The sequence below is a fragment of the Trichinella spiralis genome, assembly GCF_000181795.1.
Source record: "Trichinella spiralis strain ISS 195 chromosome Unknown Scfld1, whole genome shotgun sequence".
NCBI lineage: Eukaryota > Metazoa > Nematoda > Enoplea > Trichinellida > Trichinellidae > Trichinella > Trichinella spiralis.
The window spans coordinates 658,555-679,694 of record NW_003526940.1 but is presented as its reverse complement, the minus strand read 5'-3'; the positions used below and the strand labels follow the sequence as shown (position 1 = coordinate 679,694).

At 41.4% G+C, this 21,140-nt stretch overlaps 9 protein-coding genes across 9 annotated transcripts; 6 read left to right on the top strand and 3 right to left on the bottom strand.

The window, feature by feature from the left end:
- The first annotated feature begins 1,799 nt into the window (after positions 1-1,799).
- Positions 1,800-2,528, top strand: Tsp_07247 (putative soluble inorganic pyrophosphatase). The gene is made up of 3 exons (XM_003381518.1): positions 1,800-1,845; positions 1,965-2,005; positions 2,241-2,528. The coding sequence occupies exons 1-3, from the start codon at positions 1,800-1,802 to the stop codon at positions 2,526-2,528; spliced, it is 375 nt and encodes a 124-aa protein (XP_003381566.1).
- Positions 2,529-2,802: 274 nt separating this feature from the next.
- Positions 2,803-4,257, top strand: Tsp_07248 (conserved hypothetical protein). Its single transcript, XM_003381517.1, has 2 exons — positions 2,803-3,183; positions 3,331-4,257. The coding sequence occupies exons 1-2, from the start codon at positions 2,803-2,805 to the stop codon at positions 4,255-4,257; spliced, it is 1,308 nt and encodes a 435-aa protein (XP_003381565.1).
- Positions 4,258-4,369: 112 nt separating this feature from the next.
- Positions 4,370-4,681, bottom strand: Tsp_07249 (retrovirus-related Pol polyprotein from transposon 412). The gene has a single exon (XM_003381516.1). It carries the CDS (start codon positions 4,679-4,681, stop codon positions 4,370-4,372), a length of 312 nt encoding a protein of 103 aa, XP_003381564.1.
- Positions 4,682-5,015: 334 nt separating this feature from the next.
- On the top strand, positions 5,016-5,385 carry Tsp_07250 (tRNA- methyltransferase). The gene is made up of 2 exons (XM_003381515.1): positions 5,016-5,115; positions 5,144-5,385. Exons 1-2 carry the CDS (start codon positions 5,016-5,018, stop codon positions 5,383-5,385), a joined length of 342 nt encoding a protein of 113 aa, XP_003381563.1.
- A 618-nt stretch (positions 5,386-6,003) lies between these two features.
- Tsp_07251 (hypothetical protein) lies at positions 6,004-6,750 on the top strand. The gene is made up of 2 exons (XM_003381514.1): positions 6,004-6,533; positions 6,561-6,750. The coding sequence occupies exons 1-2, from the start codon at positions 6,004-6,006 to the stop codon at positions 6,748-6,750; spliced, it is 720 nt and encodes a 239-aa protein (XP_003381562.1).
- A 610-nt stretch (positions 6,751-7,360) lies between these two features.
- Positions 7,361-7,824, top strand: Tsp_07252 (conserved hypothetical protein). Its single transcript, XM_003381513.1, has 3 exons — positions 7,361-7,414; positions 7,467-7,614; positions 7,637-7,824. The coding sequence occupies exons 1-3, from the start codon at positions 7,361-7,363 to the stop codon at positions 7,822-7,824; spliced, it is 390 nt and encodes a 129-aa protein (XP_003381561.1).
- A 1,632-nt stretch (positions 7,825-9,456) lies between these two features.
- On the bottom strand, positions 9,457-15,277 carry Tsp_07253 (integrator complex subunit 9). Its single transcript, XM_003381512.1, has 32 exons — positions 15,218-15,277; positions 14,794-14,859; positions 14,615-14,742; positions 14,511-14,562; positions 14,317-14,456; positions 14,174-14,227; positions 13,986-14,076; positions 13,856-13,921; positions 13,709-13,753; positions 13,543-13,654; positions 13,273-13,456; positions 13,143-13,203; positions 13,025-13,122; positions 12,832-12,938; positions 12,714-12,769; positions 12,475-12,633; positions 12,351-12,431; positions 12,180-12,278; positions 12,020-12,106; positions 11,909-11,965; positions 11,740-11,832; positions 11,318-11,391; positions 11,094-11,176; positions 10,806-10,855; positions 10,622-10,749; positions 10,462-10,564; positions 10,369-10,401; positions 10,205-10,300; positions 10,090-10,152; positions 9,861-9,992; positions 9,713-9,808; positions 9,457-9,588 (listed from the first exon to the last, which is right to left on the bottom strand). The coding sequence occupies exons 1-32, from the start codon at positions 15,275-15,277 to the stop codon at positions 9,457-9,459; spliced, it is 2,886 nt and encodes a 961-aa protein (XP_003381560.1).
- Positions 15,278-16,751: 1,474 nt separating this feature from the next.
- Positions 16,752-19,594, bottom strand: Tsp_07254 (putative integrase core domain protein). The gene is made up of 5 exons (XM_003381511.1): positions 19,549-19,594; positions 18,413-18,904; positions 17,843-18,297; positions 17,234-17,511; positions 16,752-16,926 (listed from the first exon to the last, which is right to left on the bottom strand). The coding sequence occupies exons 1-5, from the start codon at positions 19,592-19,594 to the stop codon at positions 16,752-16,754; spliced, it is 1,446 nt and encodes a 481-aa protein (XP_003381559.1).
- A 129-nt stretch (positions 19,595-19,723) lies between these two features.
- Positions 19,724-21,035, top strand: Tsp_07255 (hypothetical protein; the record flags this gene model as incomplete). Its single annotated transcript, XM_003381510.1, has 3 exons — positions 19,724-19,926; positions 20,091-20,281; positions 20,503-21,035. Coding segments are annotated over exons 1-3 (927 nt in total), but the record flags the coding sequence as incomplete, so codon positions are not given.
- Positions 21,036-21,140: the final 105 nt, after the last annotated feature.

Here is a 21,140-nt window from a genome sequence, read left to right as displayed (position 1 = left end):
TATAGATAAACATTGAATAAGCAGGACTGGTAAGATACAACAGTTCTGTTCACTATCCAATTCGATTCCATCAGGTCAAGCAAACTGGTAGTCATCATCATCTGTATTCTCCGTCAATAAGCTCCACTTTGGCCAAGCTGTCCTGAAGATACATCATCTGGTTTGCCGCCAATTCGTTCCACTTTGGCCAAGCGGACTTGAAGATACATCATCTGGTTTGCCGCCAATTCGTTCCACTCAAAAAATGAGGAAAGGGAAGAATGGCGTCGACTGGGTGAAATTGTAATTTCGCGAATTTGCAAAGGTGGAGTACAGATCCATCAAACACAACGCTGCACATCTGACTTTCACACATGTCCTAACAGACGGCGAAGTGGACACGATACCAAGTCTGGCCAGAGAGACTCGTCTCTAGTAATTTTCAACTTTCTCCATCATCGACGAAATGCCGCGTGATTGAGGCGTAGTCTGGATGATCTTGGCTGCTCTCCTTTAGGTGACACTAAGCTGGCCAATCCCTCAGAATGACTGCGGCCTGCTAGCCATTCCCACTTATCTTGGCAAGTGTCAGGTGACCGCTTTCGATAAATCGCTATCAGCAATTAATTGTAGCGCACGTCCAGACATCAGCCGTTGCATGAATTTCGTGCTTGTCAGAGAATCCAAAGCAACCGCTTCATCCGGGCCCGTAAGCCGCAGAATTTCCGCTAGGTCCTTCTGAATGAAGAAACTCTGTGACGCCGTGTCGAAGAGAATGAAGACCACCTGCGACTATCCGGCCTGTATACCATTAATTTGTTCGCTACACACGCTCAGCAACCAACTCTTCTAACTGCGTAGTCATTGGCGATCAGGATTGCTTTGTCGCACTGTCGAAATGTAAGAGATCACGGTGAGCAGCTCTGCATCCTGCCACCATACATCTACGAACGGAGCTGCTGTCCGTTAACTGGTCATCCACGCTGCAAACAAGCGAAGCAGAGCCTCTTTTCAAATACCATGTCTTCTCTTAGGGGGTGCTGCTTTCGAGTAGCGGAAAGTGGCCCTCAATACGCGTTGGCCACTTCACCGAAACATCTAAGAGGCCATAGAAATACGACGTATGTGCTCTTGTAACTGCAGCTCTGTTGCGGACATGGTATAAATTTGTCCTGATATATGGCTGTCATTCACAGTTGATGAAGAATCAACCATCTTTTTCAATGATTGTTTGATGCTCCTCACATCGCATTTCATTCAGGGAAGAACTGTGGAGATATCAAGCATCCCATGCTACACAGTTCACTAAGGCCATGTTTGAAAGGCGATTGAAATCATTGCTGTTGGTACCCCATAAAAACAGTAATTTTCGAGACCAAAAATACTCATCCATGATGTAAGAAATAATTCTTTATCCATACACATTAAAATGTCATTATTTGTAATGCTGGTGCAAAACACGCCTGGCATGCCACTCATGTTTCAAGCTTCTCTCGATGTCGTCGTGTTTCGCTTCTATCCGCAAGTGCAGGTTTCTCGCTTTTCCGACTTCTTTCATGATGGATACCATCCAAATCACTGAGACTCCAGCTCTGAGGACCAAATATTGGAGACAAAATTTAATTCGGTTTCTCATATGAGGACTGTACAAATCTCAGGACATCCAACTCGGTTATGACTACCCATTGTTGATTGTTTCGCCTTCATGAAGAATAGTGTGTCAGTCAAACTTTGTCGAATAATCGTACAGTTCATTCAATGCCTGACACAGACAAAACGCAACTAGCACACGCAAATTCATAACGCAAACTGAGTACAATATGGCAAACACACAACCTCTTACGTCACCAACAATTTCTTACTGTAGTTACTAAAAAGTCAGGTTTGACCTGAATATAAAATGTCGGTGTTCCATCGTTAACAATAGTTTTACAATGAATGAAATTTAAATAATGGTTTGAAATATCAAAACAATTATATTTTAGTATTATTCTATTGTTTTATAAATATTATTGTTGTGTACAACGTTTACTCGATCGAACACACACACTAATTATATATAGTAACAACCATACTGCTTCTGTGAATTAATAATGAGTAGGTATCAATCTAGCATTAAGTACAGTATGAACGGTTCCGTTACATTATGATAAATGAATTTTCAGAACCCAATTCATATGGTTCACAATTTAAACTTGACTAACTGAACCTGACCATTAATACAGTATCTTACAAAATTCAAGTAAAATGAATTTTTGTAGTGTAACGAGCCGCTCTCCTGGGCGGGCTCGTTCCTCGCCTCAACAGGGATGCTGCCACGGCCATTACCAAATGATGACACGCCGATGTCGATCTGCGGGCTCATGTCTGCGTCTGTATCGTTCGTCCGGTTACTACCGGCCCTGCCGCCCCTTTTCCCTAATTCACGCTTTGTTGGTAACATACTCGCACTCAAAGCAACAGAACAGGAATACAATATTTATTCGCAATTACAACAACGGCCACCACTATCTCTTGCTAACAACAGACTATCGCTCCACCGCTGCTAATAATAATCACCTTCCACCGTACTCCTTCCTGATCTTCAAGTACTGGTCAGCTTACGGTAGCTTTTTTTTTCTTCCTCATCTTCGTTATCTAGAGAAGCACAGAAGTTGTTAGTTGTCGGTCTGCGTCTGCTACACTACTTCCCCCTTCATGCAGAGCACGTCCCGTGCTCACCGTCCCTGGTGCATATGAAATCTCGTAACCACGCTGGTCGACGCATGGTTCTCCTTTTTCACCATACTTCTCACGTCTCGGCGATTTGCTGCCGGTCGTGGTATGGTTTCAGGCGGTCGAAGTGGACTTCCACCGGCTCCATTCCTCCTTGAATCTTGCGTAGCCGGTAGGTATTCCAGTCCAGCTTTTTCTGGACCAGATATGGTCCTTCCCAGTGGGCTCCCAATTTCGTTTTCACGGGCACCTGCAACCACACTTGGTCGCCTGGTTCGTACGCATGTCCATGAGCCTTTTTGTCCCTCCATAACTTTTGTCGGCGCTGCTCCAGCTTTGCTTTGGCTCGGACTGTGTCGAACACCTGCTCGAGTTCCTGGCGCAGTCGCTGGACGTATACCCCAGTGGTCTCCGCCTGCATGCATTGAGGTAGCCCGTACACAACATCCACTGGTAGTCTCAGCTCCCTCCCGAATATTATCCGGCAGGGTGTGGCACCAGTGATGTGATGCACGCTGGACCGGTACGCGAGGAGTACCCGGTCGAGATGGACATCCCAGTCCTCCGGCTGATCGATGGACACTTTCGCCAGCATGTCTATAAGTGTCCGGTTCATCCTCTCCACCAGACCGTCAGACTGTGGATGGTACGCTGTGGTTCTGGTCTTGGCTATGCCAAATAGCCGACACACCTCTGCTATCACACCAGCCTCGAAGTTACGGCCCTGGTCTGAGTGCAGCATCTCTGGTGCTCCGTAACGACAGAAAATGCCGTTCACCAGCGCCGTGGCCACCGTGTCCGCCTCGGCATCAGGCAGTGGGAAGGCCTCAAGCCACTTTGAAAAGTAATCGCACACCACCAAGATGTAGCGATTGCCGCGTCGGGTTTCTTCTAGTGGCCCCACCAAGTCCATCCCCACTCGCTGGCAGGGCTGGCCAACCGGGTGGATCTGCATCGGTGCCTGCAGCCGTTTGGTCGGTGCCGCCTGAGCGGCGCAGGTCTGGCACGCCCGACACCAGTCCTCTACGTCTTCCCGCTGCTGGGGCCAGTAAAACCGTTGGCGTACCCGCCCCAATGTCTTCGCCACTCCCAGGTGACCGCCCGTCGGATGGTTGTGGACGGCTCGAAGGACTTCTGGGATGTTTTGTCGAGGAACCACCTGCAGCACCTTTTCTTCTTCCCTATCCGGTGCTTCCCACGCACGACACAGGATTCCGTCCCGTAGCGTCAGCCGGTCCCGTTGTGACCAGAGGCTTCGGAACATGTGACTCCCTGCCGGTGGTTCTTGGGGCCAGTCCCTCTTCTCCAACCACTCCCGAATTTGTTGGAGCTCCGGGTCAGCATCCTGCCACTCCTGCATCCGCCCGGTCGTTCCTAGTGTCATGGCCGCCACTTGCGCGTCTGCGGTTGGATTCATGGCTCCGCACTGCTTGCAGACTCGTCGGGACAGGGCATCAGCGTTCCGGTGTTGTTGCCCAGGCCGGTAGACAACTTCGAATTCGTATTCTGCTTGTCGCTCCAGCCAGCGGGCTACCTGCCCTTCAGGTTCCCGGAAGTTCCTGAGCCACCTCAGTGCGTTGTGGTCTGTGCGAGCTGTAAACTTTCTGCCGTACAGGTACGGCCGAAAGTGGCGCGTAGTCCAAACGAGGGCTAGCATCTCCTGCCGTGAGGCCCATTACTTCCTCTCTGGCTGCGACAGTGAGCGACTAGCGTACGCTACCACCACCGGGAGGCCCTGATGGTTCAGTTGTGAAAGGATGGCGCCTAGGGCGTCCTCGCTAGCGTCGACGTCCAGCAGGAACGGCCGGTCAAAATGCGGGTGGGACAAAATTGGCGGGCTGGACAGAGCACTCTTGAGCTTAGTCAAGGCTCCCTCCTGTTCTGGCCCCCAGCTCCATCTCTGGTCTTTCCTTGTCAGCTTATGGAGAGGACCCGCGATGCTGGCAAAGTTCTTGACAAACCGCCGATAATACGAAGAGAGGCCCATGAACTGCTGGACTTCTTTTGCGCACCGGGGTCTAGGCCCCTCTTGCACCGCCGCTGTTTTTACCGTGTCTGTCCCTATACCGTGCTGTGTTACGACATGGCCCAGGTAACGTACACTTTGACGCATCAGCTGGCATTTCTCTGGCCTGATCTTCAGCCCCACGGACTGCAGGCGGTGGAGCACCTTGGCCAGTCGTTCCAGATGTTCCTCTTCCGTGCGCCCGTAGACGATAATGTCGTCTAAATAAACCAAGCAGCCCTTGAATGTCAACCCCCTCAACGCGTTCTCCATCAGCCGCTGGAAGGTCGCCGGGGCGTTGCATAGGCCGAATGGCATGACCCTGAACTGGAAGAGGCCCATCGGCGTGGAGAAGGCCGTCTTCTCCCGGTCAGGTTCGGTTACTTCTACCTGCCACTACCCTGAAGCCGGGTCTAGTGTGCTGAACCACTGAGATCCTGCCAGCGCATCCAACGTGTCGTCAATGCGCGGGAGTGGTTGAGCATCGACACGGGTTACGGCATTCAGCCTGCGGTAATCAACGCGGAACCGAGGTGACCCGTCCTTCTTTCGCACCAGTACAACAGGTGAACTCCAAGGCCCGGATGCGGGCTCGATCACGCCGGATACCAACATCTGTCCCACTGGGAGGCGGCGCGGCGGTTGCTTTATGGGCTGAGCCTCACCCGTTTCGATGCGGTGTGTGACTAGGTTGCCGCCCTAGGTCATCATCGTTCCGCGATATGGCTCGACTATGCCGGCGCAGTATGCTCTCCAAGGTCTGCTTCCCCGTTATCGAGCACTCTGCTGCGTCAGCAAGTGCGTGGAGCTGCTGCCCGCAGCCTTCGCTGGCTTGAGTTGGCTTATCCGTGGTCACTTGCCCTGTTCCTTTCTGGGGTATGCCGGTGCCCATGCACCCGATGCTGGACGGGGCGTCACTGCTTGCCTCTCGCTGGAACTTTACTCTCGTCCCGTCTCTCAGGACCAAGTAGCGAGACCTGAAGTCCATGCTCCGCACCATGGTGTCCAGGAAATTTGTGCCCAGGATGCCCAGGACCACAAACTTCTCTACCACCACGACCGTGAGCGGCCCCTTCCATCTCCCCAGGTGTAGCTGAACGATCCCCCAGCCGAAGGTCGCTATCTTCCGTCCGTCGCCCAGTTGTATTGGGCTGGCCGCTCCCCGCAATTTCTGGCATGAGGTGGCCTTATCCCACACCTGCTTGGAGATTACTGAGACCACTGCACCCCTATCGACCAACAACAAAATTTCCAAGTTCTCTATCCTACCTGGGACGGCGAGCACGTTGCCGGTCTGCGGGTTGATGGTTGCCATCGTCCTCTCCGCCGGTCGTCTCGAAGTCGTCGCTGGCATCACTCTGGCTACGACGCGTCGCTGCGGGCAATCCCGAAGGAAATGGCCCTGTTCACCGCATCAGAAGCACTCCGTTGCCCTTCGGGCGGGTCGTCTGCTGTTCGATCTTTCTAGTGTCGTCTGCAGCTGGTCGAACCGTCAGGTCAGGGCTTCCACGGCTTGGACCAGGTTGCCTTTCCCTGCGTCAGCATTTTCGGTGGTTCGCTGCCGACTTCACTCAACTTCTGTCTCCAGTTCTGCTGCGTTTTCCGCCAGTTGGCGTGCCTTCACAAGCGTTGTCGGTTCCCGCAGACGGAGCTCTCTGTGGACCTCTTTCGATGCCACGCCGCAAATGAAACGCGCAACCAGTTCGTTCTCTGACATTCTGGCCCGACGTCCCAACTCGGCCACTTCTTGGGCGAATTCTCGGATCGACTGGTTCTTTCGTTGCTTCAGGACATTGAATCGCACCGCCAGTTGTATCAGGGACTCACCATGGCCGTAGGTATCAAGCAAACGGCATTTCAGCTCGTCCCAGGAGATGTCCCGAGGTGATCCCGGCGGGAACAATTCTCTCCGAACAGCGTTGTACACTCACAGCCTGGCGCTGGCGGCTTGCTGCGAGGATGGAACGCCAGTCACAACGAAAAAATCTTCCATTGACTGGAGCCATTCGATGGGATCCATTCCCGGGGAGAATGTCAGGGGTGGGCCGTAACAGGCATTTCCAATTCCCCTCACGACAATTTCCCGGACAGGCCCCCATTGTAACGAGCCGCTCTCCCAGGCGGGTTCGTTCCTCGCCTCAACAGGGATGCTGCCACGGCCATTACCAAATGACGACACGCTGCGTGCTCATGTCTGCGTCTGTATCGCCCGTCCGGTTACTACCGGCCCTGCCGCCCCTTTTCCCTAATTCACGCTTTGTTGGTAACATACTCGCACTCAAAGCAACAGAACAGGAATACAATATTTATTCGCAATCACAACAACGTTCACCACTGTCTTGCTAACAACAGACTATCGCTCCACCGCTACTAATAATAATCACCACCGTACTCCTTCCTGATCTTCAAGTACCGGTCAGCTTACGGTAGTTTTGCTCTTCTTCCTCATCTTCGTTATCTAAAGAAGCACAGCAGTTGTTAGTTGTCGGTCTGCGTCTGCTACAATAGTATTGCTTTTTTTTGAAATTTATTGAAACAAAAGAGTCGTTTTTATAGACTGCTATTTTACATCGCATTCCACTTTGCAAAATCTTCTTGAGCATAGTCTTACAACTATTGGTACAGTCCATAACGAGCAAGACAGCAGCTCACTCGTTTGTGATGTTAGTGGACTGTATTTCTGATTTGTTGTGGCAAGGCGGGAAAGTCTATTGCGTTAGACAATCTGATTTGCGTCAAGATAACTGTTATTCAAAATTCGATTGAGATTCGACACAGTTTACTCAAAACAAATAATACTGAGCCAGGGATAATCAGACAAGAAATCAATGAATATCGCACGAAAAAAGCAAATACACTGAAGGCAATCTTCCAACTACGACAAAAAACACCAGTTGCGGCACTACCGTATTACAGTATATTTTTACGGCCACTCAGGTTCTCTCACGTTGTCGACAAACCCCATTTCTGTCGTCTACACAGTCTTTGCACATCAGTGTGATGTTCCATCATGTTTGCGTAATGCAGCACGACGTGATCTTTACTCGACTTTTGCTGTTTATGATTACAGCAAAAGAGTAACGATGATGATATACGCTCAGTGGAAGAAAGGATGGTTCTTCTGATGACTTCATGCCACGCAGAGTTCGAAATAGACAATCAGTGAGGTAACAAAACCCAAGCATCATAAATCACTATAATCTTGTGAAAGGAGGCGTGGACAGCATGGATGCAAGAATAGGAGATGTTTGCCACAAAATAAAGAATATTGTTCCATATTGTTGACGTGTGCATCAACAACGCATTCTTACTGAAGAGACATCAGCAAAGTTTTCAGAAGAAGCGTTTTATGAGATAGCTTTCGGCACAGGTGGTCAAGCACTATATCAAAATGAGGTATCCAAATCAAAAATCTGTGCACAAACTCACGAGACAAAAATTCCTCCGGCTTGGACCAGCCCTCCTGCTGAACTGCAAATTGCCTAAGCGAACAGGATACGTCAGGGATAATTATTTTGCAAAATCACAAGCGAGCACCATGTTTCAGAGCAGCAACCAATGAAAGTTACTGCTAAAAATTAGGGGGTGTTCGTGCGGAAAATCAGTTACACTCCCCTCCCCCTACCCCTATGCCAATTTTCAAAACTCCATACTGATTTTTTCAATTATAATCACGGACAGATTTTTAACCATCTGATTGGATTCGCAATATCTCAGTTATCATTTGATCTCGCAGGGAAGTCGGAAAAGTCATTACATTCTGTCCTTTTTCGTTGATGAGCAAAGAGATTTTCTTCATATACAGCTTTTTTTTCATCAGAATTTTAATAAATTGGGAAGTAGTTGGTTGCCTTTTCTTTACATATAAATTTAATAATGAAGCCATTTTCCGGAGCAAATTATTTGAAAGTGTCTGAACCTAATCACTTTTCATTTGTTGAATGAAATGAAAGGAATATCATAGAAATTCTGAAGCGATACATTTGTTTCTGACAATAAACACATTAAGCATTTATTTTTTGAGTAAAATGAAATGATTATCATGGAAATTCTCATGCGATACATCATCAAAAAAGCATTTAAGGATACAGCGTAGCTGGTGACCCGTCGTATGCCTACAGTCTATTCTCAATATTAGAGAAAAATATTGCCTATTATTCATATTAGACAATCGTTTTTGGCAATTATCAAAAATAGGCAGTTTTCAACATTAAACGTAACATACATTTATGAAGAGCGAAAAATCTTGGTAATGCTGCAGCTGGACTGCTACATGCGCGCTATAGCGTTATTTTCACACATTGAAATCCATCATAACTGTTTAGCACGCTTTCGCGTAATATACGCACCTTTCATTATGCCTCTGATTGCGCGCAGACGGGCTAGATAATTACAGTCCATTGTGATGTACAACAAATTAGACAATCGCCATGGTCATGCTCGATAATTTTACACTACTGTTGAATAGTATGCTTGAGATTATACCAAAGTCAGTATTATTGGAATTCTTCACCTCTTGAAATGCTTTGAAAATAGAAGAAGTTCTTTAAACGTCAAAATGCATTCAAGAAAAATAATATAAACTGTTTGTTTGGTAGCATTAGAAAGACTTATAAAGAAAGACAGCAATGAGATTGATGTTCGAGAAATAATCAATGAAATCATAAATGAATGGCTGAAGCAAACTACAACTGCGAAAAACTTGACAAATTGAGCAGAAATTCTGATATCAAATCCAAGATCCAGTGACAGCATTATTAGTCAGCATCTATTTCCCACAAATCGTTCAGTGTAAAGCCTTCTTTCAGTGCTTCAATAGCCACGCCCAGTTCTTCGTTGTAGACCGGTTCACCTGATTTCCGGTGAGGATCACCACAAGCAAAATATGCCTGAAGCAGAAAGCAAAAAATACATTTCAAAAAATAATTCATACAATTAATATTTTATTGCGTTGTTAATTATTGAAATTACAAACAAAAGTGGCAGTTGATGGATATAAAAATGAAAAACTACCGTTAAAGAGTCCGCTCGACCAGTGGAATCAATTTCAATATCATCTTCGGTGGACAATCCGATGGTGATAGTTTCATTATCGTCCTGAACAATTCGCTTGGATATTAAAAATTAAAAATACTCGAAGGGGTAATAATTAATCCCACACCTGACTGCGGACCACTTCCACACCAAAAACTGGGTTCACTTGAAACATCGAATGCAACGATATAATCTGACGGCAAACTTCTTCAAGCCGATCTTGAGGATCAATTCTGAATCCAAAAATGTTACTACCACTCTGAACGCAAGCAAAAAAAGATATACAAATTAGAAATTATTCACCGAAAAAAAACAATGTACAAATAATTTCGAAATATTAGTGTAAAATATTCTACTTGCACAGATGTTTCGATCACCAAAGCTAAACCAAATTTTGAATTTTTTATTCGACAACTTTTCTAAAAATTATAAATAAAATCAACGAATAAATTTATTAATTTGAAAATTTACTATATGCAAATACGGTATGCTTATGTTCATCGACTCATTGACAGTCGCAAACCATACAACTCTCACATTGGTCATAATCAATACACCAAGGTCGCCCTAGAATTATTGAAATACAATTAAATTTGGTAAATAAAGTTGCTATACGTGCTGTGCTTCGTTCAAACCTCGTCTGAATATAAATTCCATGTACCTTCAACCTGAACTTTGAAAACAAATATCAAAATAATAATTTCACACAAACAAACAAACAAACAAACCCTTTTGCATTGTTCTTCCAAAGGAAGAAGTTTCAACGTTTCTCTTACGATGATCGGTGTGCGCATTTTCACTTCACGGTACGAAGTCGACGTTTCATACGCGCTGCAATAATGAATAAATATGTGATGAAGTGATCAATCGAAGAGAAAAATAATTTACCGAAAAACAATAAGAATCGATGCAAACAATTTTGCATTTGCCTGATTGATTATGGAAAAAATAAATTCAAATCTTGTCGATCCTGGCTTTGTCAAAACGTACAACGATTCGGTCTTTCCGACCAATTTCTGCAACAATTAAAAATTTATTAATTTTAATAAAAGAGGATAGAAAGGAAACATACCGATAAAGTGGACCGAGTACGTATTGCTGTGATTGAATTGAATCCAATGGCTAAATATTTTCAATCAATTGCAAATTTACGCAAATTTAAAATTTGTCTCACAAACAATAAAAAAATAACTTTTGCTTATCATTTCAAATTAGCGCTAACTTACTTAGATTAATTTTCGACGAAGCGTGAGAAAGCCAAATAATTCTCAAATTTGTTACAATTAAAGTTCCTGAAAGCAAAGATCTTTGCGAAATTAGAAAACGTATTTAAATGTAATAATTATTTTCAAGTTCATACCTTTTTGTCCACGATTTCCTTTCGTATCTTCAATTCCGTGTGATTTATCCACAATGAATTCTCCATTTCTAAGTTTCAATTGTCTAAAATACGAAACATTATTTAAATTTTAAATTATTTTTTTTTCATCTGTGAGAAGTATTTTAAAATAAAGTTTAGTTGACGTTTTTTTAAAAATTCAAAAATAATACGTGACGATTGAACTGCAATGAAAAAATGCTCACTTTGAATCGACATCAAATCGAACGTCTCGATCTTCCCAAATTACATCGTAATGTTTTAAATTTTTTTCCACAGACTTGAACATCATGAAATTACATTCAAATTGAATACTTTTACTATTGAAACATTTGATAAAAATTTCAACGAAATCTAACGAAAATCCACCAAGTTGCTATAGAAACTACAGGAACATTTGATTATTGATTTCAATATGTGTTCGCTATATCTGAATGAACGTTGATCAGCTCGATATGCACGTATAAATAACATACAGTAATAGCATTGATTTCTTTTTCTCAAGTAAAATTTACTTTTACATTTGTTTTTTCACATCAAAACAAGACACTGAGAACATATTCTACAGTACGATCAACATAGACGAAATAAAAATTTAATATAATTTCAAACAGCTTTGTAAAACAACATCTTGCAATTTTTCAATAGTATCTAGATCATCTAATTTTGCAAAAATTCTCGTCACTGACTTCGTCATGCTGAACTTTGCATTTTCATTTTCCTACAGTAAAATAAAAAAAATAAAGGTGAAATGTTTCAAATAAAAAAGGTTGTAAAAAATAAATTTTTTAAATTACATAAGCAACTTCCACATTAGAATTAGCAAGTGATGGATCAGAAGCGCGAAAATCAATCTGAAAGAAATTTTTTTCAAAAAAAAAACAAAAACAAGCTTCCATTATGCTTACCTTTTGTAAAAGTTGTTCTGCAACTTTCAGAGAAGGACATGTCAGTGTGGCGTTCTTGTAGACCGTCTTTTCGATATTCTCGTCTGACTGTAGAACCGGTGAATATATGAAAATTTTCATCTGATAAATTTCTAGGAGGAAAAAACCAAGCACTGCTTACTTCAACATAGTAGCCAATTTCTTTCAAAATCAGTCGACCCGCAACACGTCCAATGCTTTTACCACAACCCAAATCGATCAACGTAACCGCAGAGGCCAACTGAAATAAAATATAAATATAAATAAATAAATAAGTATAAAGTAATAAAAATGCATATATATATATATATACTTTTGGATCTAATTTAATTTTCACAAGACGATGATCCGGTGGAATTGGACAAATGTTCGACGTCGAATAATAGCGAGTGTTCTTCAAAAATGAACGAATCAATTATTAATTATAACTGACAGACCGATCTTCTGAAACGTACAACTATTTCAGAAGTGTTACAGAAATTTTCAACTGTATTCTTTTCTTGAATTGGCAAGCATAACGCTTTTGGCTGCAATGATGACAATAAACTGACTGCTTCGACTGTATTCATCCGAACATCAATTGGACAAAATGCAACCTGAAAATGAGAAAATATACAGAAAAAAACATTTTCCACACGAATCATCATCATCATCAAATATAAACAGTACAATATACTTTCATTGAAATTGGTTTGTATGGAAAGAGAACTTCATTAGGAGAAAATTCGGGATCTGAAATACATAAATAAAAGCAATTAAATTTTAAAAAAAGTATAAATAAAGTGCACAAGTACCGGTAAGTATTATGGTATTTTTTTCATTGTCTTTCATCAACAACAAAAACTGAACCGCATCCCCGACACGAAGTGACGGATGTGAAGCGAAAACTATATATGGACTTCTCAAATCGTGTTTTTCACATTCTATCCGAATGAATATTCAAATTAATAGACAAAAAAAATTTACAATAAATCCATAGATATTTACCGCTTATTGATTTCATCAGTTTCACACGTCCACCACGAACAAGCTGTGCTTATGCAAGCAAAGCGTGACATTAGTTTACATGATTTGAGGAAAAAGAACTAAAATAAATTCCACTTACCGAACCGTGCACAAACGGTTCTTGGGGTTGAAAAACACGACATTTTTTCGAATCGCATAACCTGCACAATTATTTTTACGATAGTAAACATAAACAAACAAACAAACATGAGCATATTTTTTTATTTTACCATTCTCCGCATATGTTACCAAAGGCGAAACAAGTGTCCGCAGTTTCGGAGATGAAAATCACTTGACAATTTGGCAACGGAGATCTGGAAAGCACACGCGCAAAAAGGTATTCGATCAAATCAAAAGTCACACCACACGGTGAACTGGGAATCAGAACATTGCCACCGGTGGCAATTGTGTTCGCTGCAAAAAAGGATTATTCAAATAAACAAACAAATTAAATACTGCCGATGTAGAAATTAAAAAAATATATATATATATTCACATACCTACAACAGTGCAAAATTCGTCCATTACTGTAGCAGGATTTTTTTTTGGATACTGATTCAACGAACCGACAACAATAGCAGTAGCATTGTCAAATTTATCAACCGCCATCGCCTTAATAAAATACCAATAATTAAATACTCATTCCATGGGACAAAACTTGCCAACCTTCGCATGAGTACTAACGCAAGTGAATGAAGACAAATAAACAATCTGCAGAAAAAACAAAATTATAATTAGCTTCTATTTTTTTTAACAATAAAGCTTATTAACAAGGGAAAAAAGCATTACTTTCTCTTTGCAAGTTTCAATTACCCAGTTGCATCCACCGATGCTGAGACCTGATGCGGTGGGAATAAGATGTCCAAATCCAGGGCAAATCTGCAAAGCAAAATCAACAATTCATACAATGCTATAAGACAAACAAAACCAACAACAAACTAACCACTGTTTCATTATAGTTGACAATGTTCACTTTCGACAAGCAATTTTCCACATCTTCGAACGTGTAAAATGGAGCTGAAGTTAATTTTCGACTAAATTGTACAAACAAACATTATTTTTAAATCAAATTATTACTATAACTTAAAAATTTATCACTTTTTTTCTCTGTTTTGAAATTTATTAAAAAACTGCGTTGCCGATTTAGCACGTTCAAAATACGTCACCATATCCAGCATTAGACATCTAAATCGAATTGAACATCATCGTTCAAAGAACAAAAATGCAAACAATGAACAACTGAAATAAATCTTAATAAAAGCATAAACAACAACCTCGCAAATTCAACAGTTGGCTCGGTGGCGTAGACGGTACCTTGAAATTCGCTTCGTTCAGTAATGAACGGCAACGCCAGAGCGGAGTTAAAATTTGATACCAATATGATGTCGGCAGCATTCACATCTGTGAACTTACTCTAAATATGCAAATGTTTTTTAAAAAATATTTCAACCATGGAAGAATTACTTACGGTTGGAAGACCACTGACTGCATCATTAAAGTCAAAATTTATCAATTCTGAACTAAAAGAATGAAAATATAAAAAGTGAAAAAAAATTCCAACAAATAATTCACCTTTTCAACAGCAACACAGGCGTCATAGACAACAACTGCAGATCATTTAAAGGACAATCCAACATGATCACTTTTTCTGGCCATTTTAACATTAAACATGGTTCACTTGGATTTTCCGTCAAAACAAACTATGTGAACTAATTTCAATCACAACATTCCAGCATTCAAACAACACTTACCAGTTTCACGTTGTGAGAAACGGTAGAACTTTGAGCGCTTGATACTTCAGAATCAATCAAAAAATCCTGTAAATTTATTTATTCAACAAAAGAAAAATCATATATATACAATAAAACAATTTAACTACTTCTACAGAAATATGGCACCAAAAAGTTACATCGAACTTGATAATTATAACATTTTGTTTGCAAAGCAACAACATACCCTGGGCAAATAAATCAATGCAGAAATAAATAGCTAATTAATTAGCACTTTGGAATTGAAACATCAGCAAAACACTAATAAAGCAAATTCTCTTTCAATAACAATATTATTGCAATAGATTAATTTAAAAACTTCTTCATTACAACTGAACATCATTTCGATGAAATAAAGCATAGCTTTAGAAAAAAATCTTTAAAATGAATGAAAAAATAAAATTACCAAATCATTTGATTCTGTACGTTTACGTTTAATAACTGGCATCAATTCTTCATCCTCCATTATTTTCAATACAAACTGATTTTCAATTCAGTTCAGTTCAGTTCAGTTCACTATTTACAACGTACAGTAATTCATGATAATCAAGCAATTCATACTGTCACAAAAAAATTATTAAGAAAATGTAAATGGAAGTTGCAAAACAAAACCACGTCATTTCACGAGATGTATTTATTATTATTCTGGTTCATTTATATATTCATTTCAAATTTGTTCAACTATACAAAGATCTTTTAGTTTTGTTTTGTCTTTTATAGCTATTTTGTGAGTAATTCAGCACTTTAGCTTTCTTGAACTCATCAGTATAGTTAAACATTTTCCATACTGATATTTTAAAGCATAAATTTTTGATTATCGTCTCCAAAAATAAAAAATTAACAGAAAATTTTACAAAAAATGACAGGTGAACAACCAGTTGCAAAGCTTATAACATATCATTCAAATCATCTTCTATGCATATCGCTAATGAGATACTATCGAATTTAACTATTGTTAACTTTTGTTCATTGTTTTGACGGTTCATGCGACGCATAGTCTGTTTAATATGTTCAAAGAAGATTAAGGTGGTATTTGAAAACGGATCATATTTAGAATAATTAGTTTGTAAACACTTGAAAGATTTTTGAACTTGTATGTCTGAATTTGAAGATCAGACTTAACGCGCATAATATATACAGCAATCTCTGTGGTAAAAATAGGGTTTGGTGAAAGGCTGTCACCACCCGTTTGGACTTTTCGAATTCTTGTGAATAATTGCAAATCACCGATTTCCTCCCTGTATCGCAAGTTTATACAGGTGTAAGCTTGCTTGATGCATGCACCCTCAGTACTTTATCAGCATTATTCCAATACTTTCGCAGGAGTGGATAAGTGATAGGTGACTTCCGCTTTGAAATGTACATTATGTAAATGTTAGGACCAGTACACATTTGGAAGGTTGACATAAACAACATAAACGGCATAAACAACAAAACATCATGAATTCTGATAAAGGCAAACTCAGTATAATTTTAGGGCAGTAAAAATTTATTACTGCTAATGTTACATCACTACTAGTAAAGTTTCATTCTCCTAAATGGAAATATTTGAACCAATGAAATGGAAACCTATTGCGTGAAAGGAAAGCCAATAAGACAACTGCGCAAAGATCCAATAAATGAATTGAAATGAACGTTCAACAACAACATTAACAATGGAAACTCTTTTTAGAAATAAATTCATATTTCATAATTTATGTCGAAGTTCTTGTAATGCTTCACTCAAAAGCCGAGTTTTATTAGACAGAACGCAAGCAATATACGAGATACAATCATGAGATAATGTTATAGTATTACGTAAGATTATCAGGTAAGGCAACTACGTTTACTGTACCCACTACATTCACCCCTCGCCTAGTATTGGACGTAGTCCTGCAGGCGCTGTGGTGCTCGTCTTATTCTTGTGGAGCGTCGTGGTGGTGTTTTCTGATGTTCCTCTTTTATCGCAGTGTCTTCTTCGCTTTCTGAATTTTCTGGTGCAACGTCGTTAGCGTCCGGTTTATCAGCTTTTTTATCTTCATAGCTTCATCTTGGCTGCCATCTTCAGTCATGAACTTTCCTCCAGCAGGCGCGAGGTGCCTCAGGGATCCAGTGGTTTCTCTAACATCTGTTAGTCTGACGTGGGCCTATTTAGGGTTAGCTTCCAGCAATTCCACTTCTACTAGGGTGTCGTGTTTGTTTGTTCAGTTCAGCCGCCTCATTAGTACAATTCCGGGTGTTGTTGACCAAGGAGGGAGGGATGTACCCGTAGGTGTTCGACGCGGGTAACCAAATAAACGCTCATGAGGGGTAGGGTTAGTTGCTATCGGCAGCAACGTGCGTATCGAGTGCAACGCTAAGCCTATTACTTCTTCCAATGTCCGGTTAGTAGATTGTGGATTTTAGTGCTAAAGTGACCGCTTTTCATATAATTCCATTGTACCTTTCTGCTTGTCCGTTACCTTGAGGATTGTGCGCAGTCGTGCGGCTGGTGAGCACGCTAATTGAGTGTAAGTATGTTTTCAGGTCGTTTGACATGAATGAGGATCCGCGATCCGTATGAATATAAGCAGGCATACCAAACAGGTAGAGAAGCTGGGTTAGGTATTTGCTGACTGTTTGGATAGAGATGCCTGGGCAAGGAAATGCAAACGGGAATCGGGAATACTCATCGACTACGGTTAATAAGTATCGATTACTTGATGTAGATGGTAGTGGTCCCTTAAAATCAATACTCGAAGGGGGCAGTTGCTTTGATTAGCTTACCTGAATCTCCTTTGAAAAATCGAGGTTTCAGTTCAGCACAAACTCGGCAAGAGTTGATCATCCTTTGGATTTCGTCCATTGTATATGGCAAATTTTTGCTTCTTGCGTAGTGGGCCATACGGGTTACTCTGGAATGACACATATTGTTATGTATTGTTTGTAGTGTGACGTTCTCTACTTGTATGCTACCACAGATTCAGGATAGGGCGTTTGTCTTTGTGTTTAGGTCACCAGAACGGTATATGATGTCATAACTGTAAGGAGATAGTTCTAGTCTCCATCTCACTATTTTGTTGCTCTTCGCTTTGCCGGCTTGTTTATTGTTAAACATGAAGGCAACTGATCGCTGATCAGTAATTAGATGGAAATGGTGCCCCAGCAAATAATGTCGCCATTTCCGGATTGCTTCTACGATTCTATACGCTTCCTTTTCTACAGAAGAGTGTCTTTGTTCACTATTAGATAACATTCTAGAAAAGAATGATACGGGCTTTCCAAGCTGACTGAGGGTCGCGGCTATGGCGTGATCAGAGGCGTCTGTCTCTACCGTGAATGGGAGTTCATCATCGATGGCAGTCACTACAGAGTTCACTATATCATTTGTCATTGCTTTAAAAGCGTATACAGCTGGCTGAGGCAAGGGATACTTTGTGCATCTAGCCAAAGCGTGTATTTTCTCTGAGAATCTAGGTATCCATTGGGAATAAGCAGCGAACATCCCAAGCACTCTTCGAAATGATGCTGTATTTCATGAAGTTGAACTGTTGCAGTGGTCTGAATCTCTCTGGGTCAGGTTGTAACGTTCCCTGTTCGATGATGTATCCGAATAGTTTTACCTGGGTCTTTGTGAACTCACATTTGTCATTATTAAGCGTCAGATTGTATTTCTCAGCGACTTCTCTGAATCTATTCAGGTTTTCGTCGTGCTCTTCTTGATTCATGCCACAGATCATAACGTTATCAACGTAGACAAACGTATCCTTTAATTTTTCTACTGGAAGGATATTATCCATGACTCTTTGGAAACATGGAACACCGTTCGTAACTCCAAATGGAATGCGTTTGAACTGGTAAAGTCTTCCGCCAGCTTCAAAGGCCGTATATGGTCTGTCTCTAGCATTGATGGGAATTTGGCAATACGCACTCTTTAGATCGACGGTACTGAAGAAATGGTATTTCGATATAGCTTGTACCATATCGTTGATTTTACCTAGAGGGTACACATGAAGTAGTGTAAAGCGGTTGATAGTTTGAGAATACTCGATCACCATGCGCTTCTTGTGATTATCACTAGTCACTACGAGGGCCTGCGCTCTCCATGGAGAGCAGCTTTCTTCAATGATATTCTCTGCCAACAATCGTCTTTGATGAACTTTGCTTCCGCGACAGAATATCTTCTTGATTTCACCGCTACCGGTTTGCAGTTTGTAGAGAGATTGGCAAATAGGGAAGGGGCAGGAATTTTGGCTAACTCTAGGCCGCAGATGGTTAAGGGAGCTTTCGGTCCGCCAAAAGAGACAGTCAGGTTAGAGTGTAGTTGTACTATATCTTGTCTGATAATGACGTCAGTACAAGCATTCGGTAAGATGTGCAGTTTAAAACTGGAATAATGGAAACCGTGTAATTTGATGTCTGCTATGGCATAGATTGCGAGTCATCATTGGAATGAAGTCGAAGCCATAAGAACCTTTCCATCAGCTGGCAGTAGTTTCAGCTGCAAGGTCTTACATAATCGCTCATCGATAAAGCTTAAAGAGCTGCCAGTGTCGATCAGAGCTGTAATGTTGGTCCCATTGATTTCAGCTTTTACTATGGCATTTTTCAATTCAGTAGTCGTTGACGAAGAAGAGGAGTCGACTAAGGATGTAATCGAAACGAAAGCGGTTCATTCAGAGGCACTTCTGCATACTTTTGCGAAATGACCTACTTTCCCGCAGTTATTACACGTGGTGTTTCTCGCAGGGCAATTAACACGCGGATGTCGCCGTTTACCGTAAAAGCAACATTCTTGTTTAATCGCAGCGGAAGTATCAGTCATTTCAACCCCAGAGTCTGCAGCGCTCACTGAGTTAATAATCCGCTCAGACTTGGTATACAGCTTTGCGTTTTCTTAGACAGAGTTTAATGCCATGGAATTGTTGACAGCTGCTTGTAGACTAATCACGCTATGCCCCAAAGTCACGTGCGGATTTCGGTAGAGCTCATATTGCTTATGAAAGCGTCTCGAATCATCTCTTCGCGATATTGTTCAGCGGTAACATTTTTATACTCGCAGTTCTTACTCAGTCGTTGGAGTGCATGTAGCAACTATTCCAGCGATTCACCGTCTAGTTATTTCCTGGAGATGAATTCATATCTGGCAAAAATCACGTTTTTCAGTTTAACATAAACTTCGTTCAGTTTCGCTATCGCATCGTCATAAGTCTTGCAGTCTTGCATGTATTCAAAAGTAGATGCGGTTATGGAGAGACGCAAGATTTTCAACAGGTCGATCCCAGTATCCACGGTCAGTTGCACAAAATTTGGAATTGAAGTAGCCAGAACTTCCACTCCTTTTCGGCGTCTGGGGCAGCGGGATCGATAGCAAGTTTGTTCGAAGAAAGTGTCTTATTCATGATAACGAGCCGTCTAATAAATTGTAATCATTTACCCAAAAGCCGAGTTTTATTAGACAGAACGCAAGCAATATACGAGATACAATTAGGAGATAATGTTATAGTATTCCGTAAGATTATCAGGTAAGGCAACTATGTTTACAGTTCTTCTCACTGAATCACTTATTTTCAGAAATTACAATGTTTTTACTGCATGAAACTGAAGTAATAATAATGATCATTTTATTCATAACCTACTTTAAAGATAAGTTTAAGCAATTTTGATTTAAAGTGATATTGTTTAAAGTGCAATGTAGCCTGTATAAGTGATGTTCAAACAAAAGTTGTTCAGTCTTATCGCTCGTGTGGTCCATACCCTGTTCGACAATGGCGCGCTCTGCTCGTAGTTATAGTCGAAGTCGCAGTCGCAGTAGCACCCGACGAAGTATGAGTAGTCGCAGCGGTAGTCTTACCCGTCCTCGAAGACGTTCAATATCAAGAAGTCAAACCCCAAAGCGTTCTACTCATCAAATCGTGGTTCCATCATCAAGATTAAAATTGCAGAAAAGACCATCAGCTGTACAATTAGATGGAGATGAAGCTCCCTCAGAAATAATTTGCCCAACGTGTTTGCAGTCGTTGCGGTCACGTTCGAGATCAAAGAGTATTAGAAGAAAGAAGAGTCCTGGCAAGAAAGTGGCCCGTAAAGTCGCAATGCGACAAAGATCTAAAAGTGGAGGAAAATCTCGTCGTAATAAGAAAAGAAGCGTGAAGGAATCCAATCAAAAAGCAGTTTTGATCAAGGCTAGTAAATCTCGTCGAAAGCGTTCTTCATTAAAATCAATTCCAAAACAGAAGCGGTATTCATTGAGAAGTAGAGCTGTGGTTCGTTGATTTGCTTCACCGAAGATGAAGAATATAAAGTTGATCATTTTCAATAAATTCGTATTTTAACATTTATTTGATTATTATATAATTATATCTATTTCA

Excerpts from the sequence above, each read along its gene's own strand:
- Tsp_07247 (XM_003381518.1), top strand. The coding sequence starts at position 1,800 with ATGGCAAACACACAACCTCTTACGTCACCAACAATTTCTTACTGTA. Across the intron at positions 1,846-1,964 it reads ACCAACAATTTCTTACTGTA|TATTATTCTATTGTTTTATA; the intron begins GTTACTAAAAAG and ends ATTATATTTTAG. Across the intron at positions 2,006-2,240 it reads ATATTATTGTTGTGTACAAC|TGTAACGAGCCGCTCTCCTG; the intron begins GTTTACTCGATC and ends GAATTTTTGTAG.
- Tsp_07248 (XM_003381517.1), top strand. The coding sequence starts at position 2,803 with ATGGTTTCAGGCGGTCGAAGTGGACTTCCACCGGCTCCATTCCTCCTT. Across the intron at positions 3,184-3,330 it reads CCCGAATATTATCCGGCAGG|ACTGTGGATGGTACGCTGTG; the intron begins GTGTGGCACCAG and ends CCAGACCGTCAG.
- Tsp_07249 (XM_003381516.1), bottom strand. The coding sequence starts at position 4,681 with ATGGGCCTCTCTTCGTATTATCGGCGGTTTGTCAAGAACTTTGCCAGC.
- Tsp_07250 (XM_003381515.1), top strand. The coding sequence starts at position 5,016 with ATGACCCTGAACTGGAAGAGGCCCATCGGCGTGGAGAAGGCCGTCTTC. Across the intron at positions 5,116-5,143 it reads CTACCCTGAAGCCGGGTCTA|CGCATCCAACGTGTCGTCAA; the intron begins GTGTGCTGAACC and ends AGATCCTGCCAG.
- Tsp_07251 (XM_003381514.1), top strand. The coding sequence starts at position 6,004 with ATGGTTGCCATCGTCCTCTCCGCCGGTCGTCTCGAAGTCGTCGCTGGC. Across the intron at positions 6,534-6,560 it reads ATCAGGGACTCACCATGGCC|CTCGTCCCAGGAGATGTCCC; the intron begins GTAGGTATCAAG and ends ACGGCATTTCAG.
- Tsp_07252 (XM_003381513.1), top strand. The coding sequence starts at position 7,361 with ATGTTAGTGGACTGTATTTCTGATTTGTTGTGGCAAGGCGGGAAAGTC. Across the intron at positions 7,415-7,466 it reads AAGGCGGGAAAGTCTATTGC|ATTCGACACAGTTTACTCAA; the intron begins GTTAGACAATCT and ends AATTCGATTGAG.
- Tsp_07253 (XM_003381512.1), bottom strand. The coding sequence starts at position 15,277 with ATGGAGGATGAAGAATTGATGCCAGTTATTAAACGTAAACGTACAGAA. Across the intron at positions 13,655-13,708 it reads GCGTTAGTACTCATGCGAAG|GCGATGGCGGTTGATAAATT; the intron begins GTTGGCAAGTTT and ends TATTTTATTAAG. Across the intron at positions 10,153-10,204 it reads GCATACCGTATTTGCATATA|AAAAGTTGTCGAATAAAAAA; the intron begins GTAAATTTTCAA and ends TATAATTTTTAG.
- Tsp_07254 (XM_003381511.1), bottom strand. The coding sequence starts at position 19,594 with ATGACTGATACTTCCGCTGCGATTAAACAAGAATGTTGCTTTTACG. Across the intron at positions 18,905-19,548 it reads ACAAGAATGTTGCTTTTACG|AGAATATCATTGAAGAAAGC; the intron begins GTAAACGGCGAC and ends GATTGTTGGCAG. Across the intron at positions 18,298-18,412 it reads GACGCTTAATAATGACAAAT|CATCATTTCGAAGAGTGCTT; the intron begins GTGAGTTCACAA and ends CATGAAATACAG.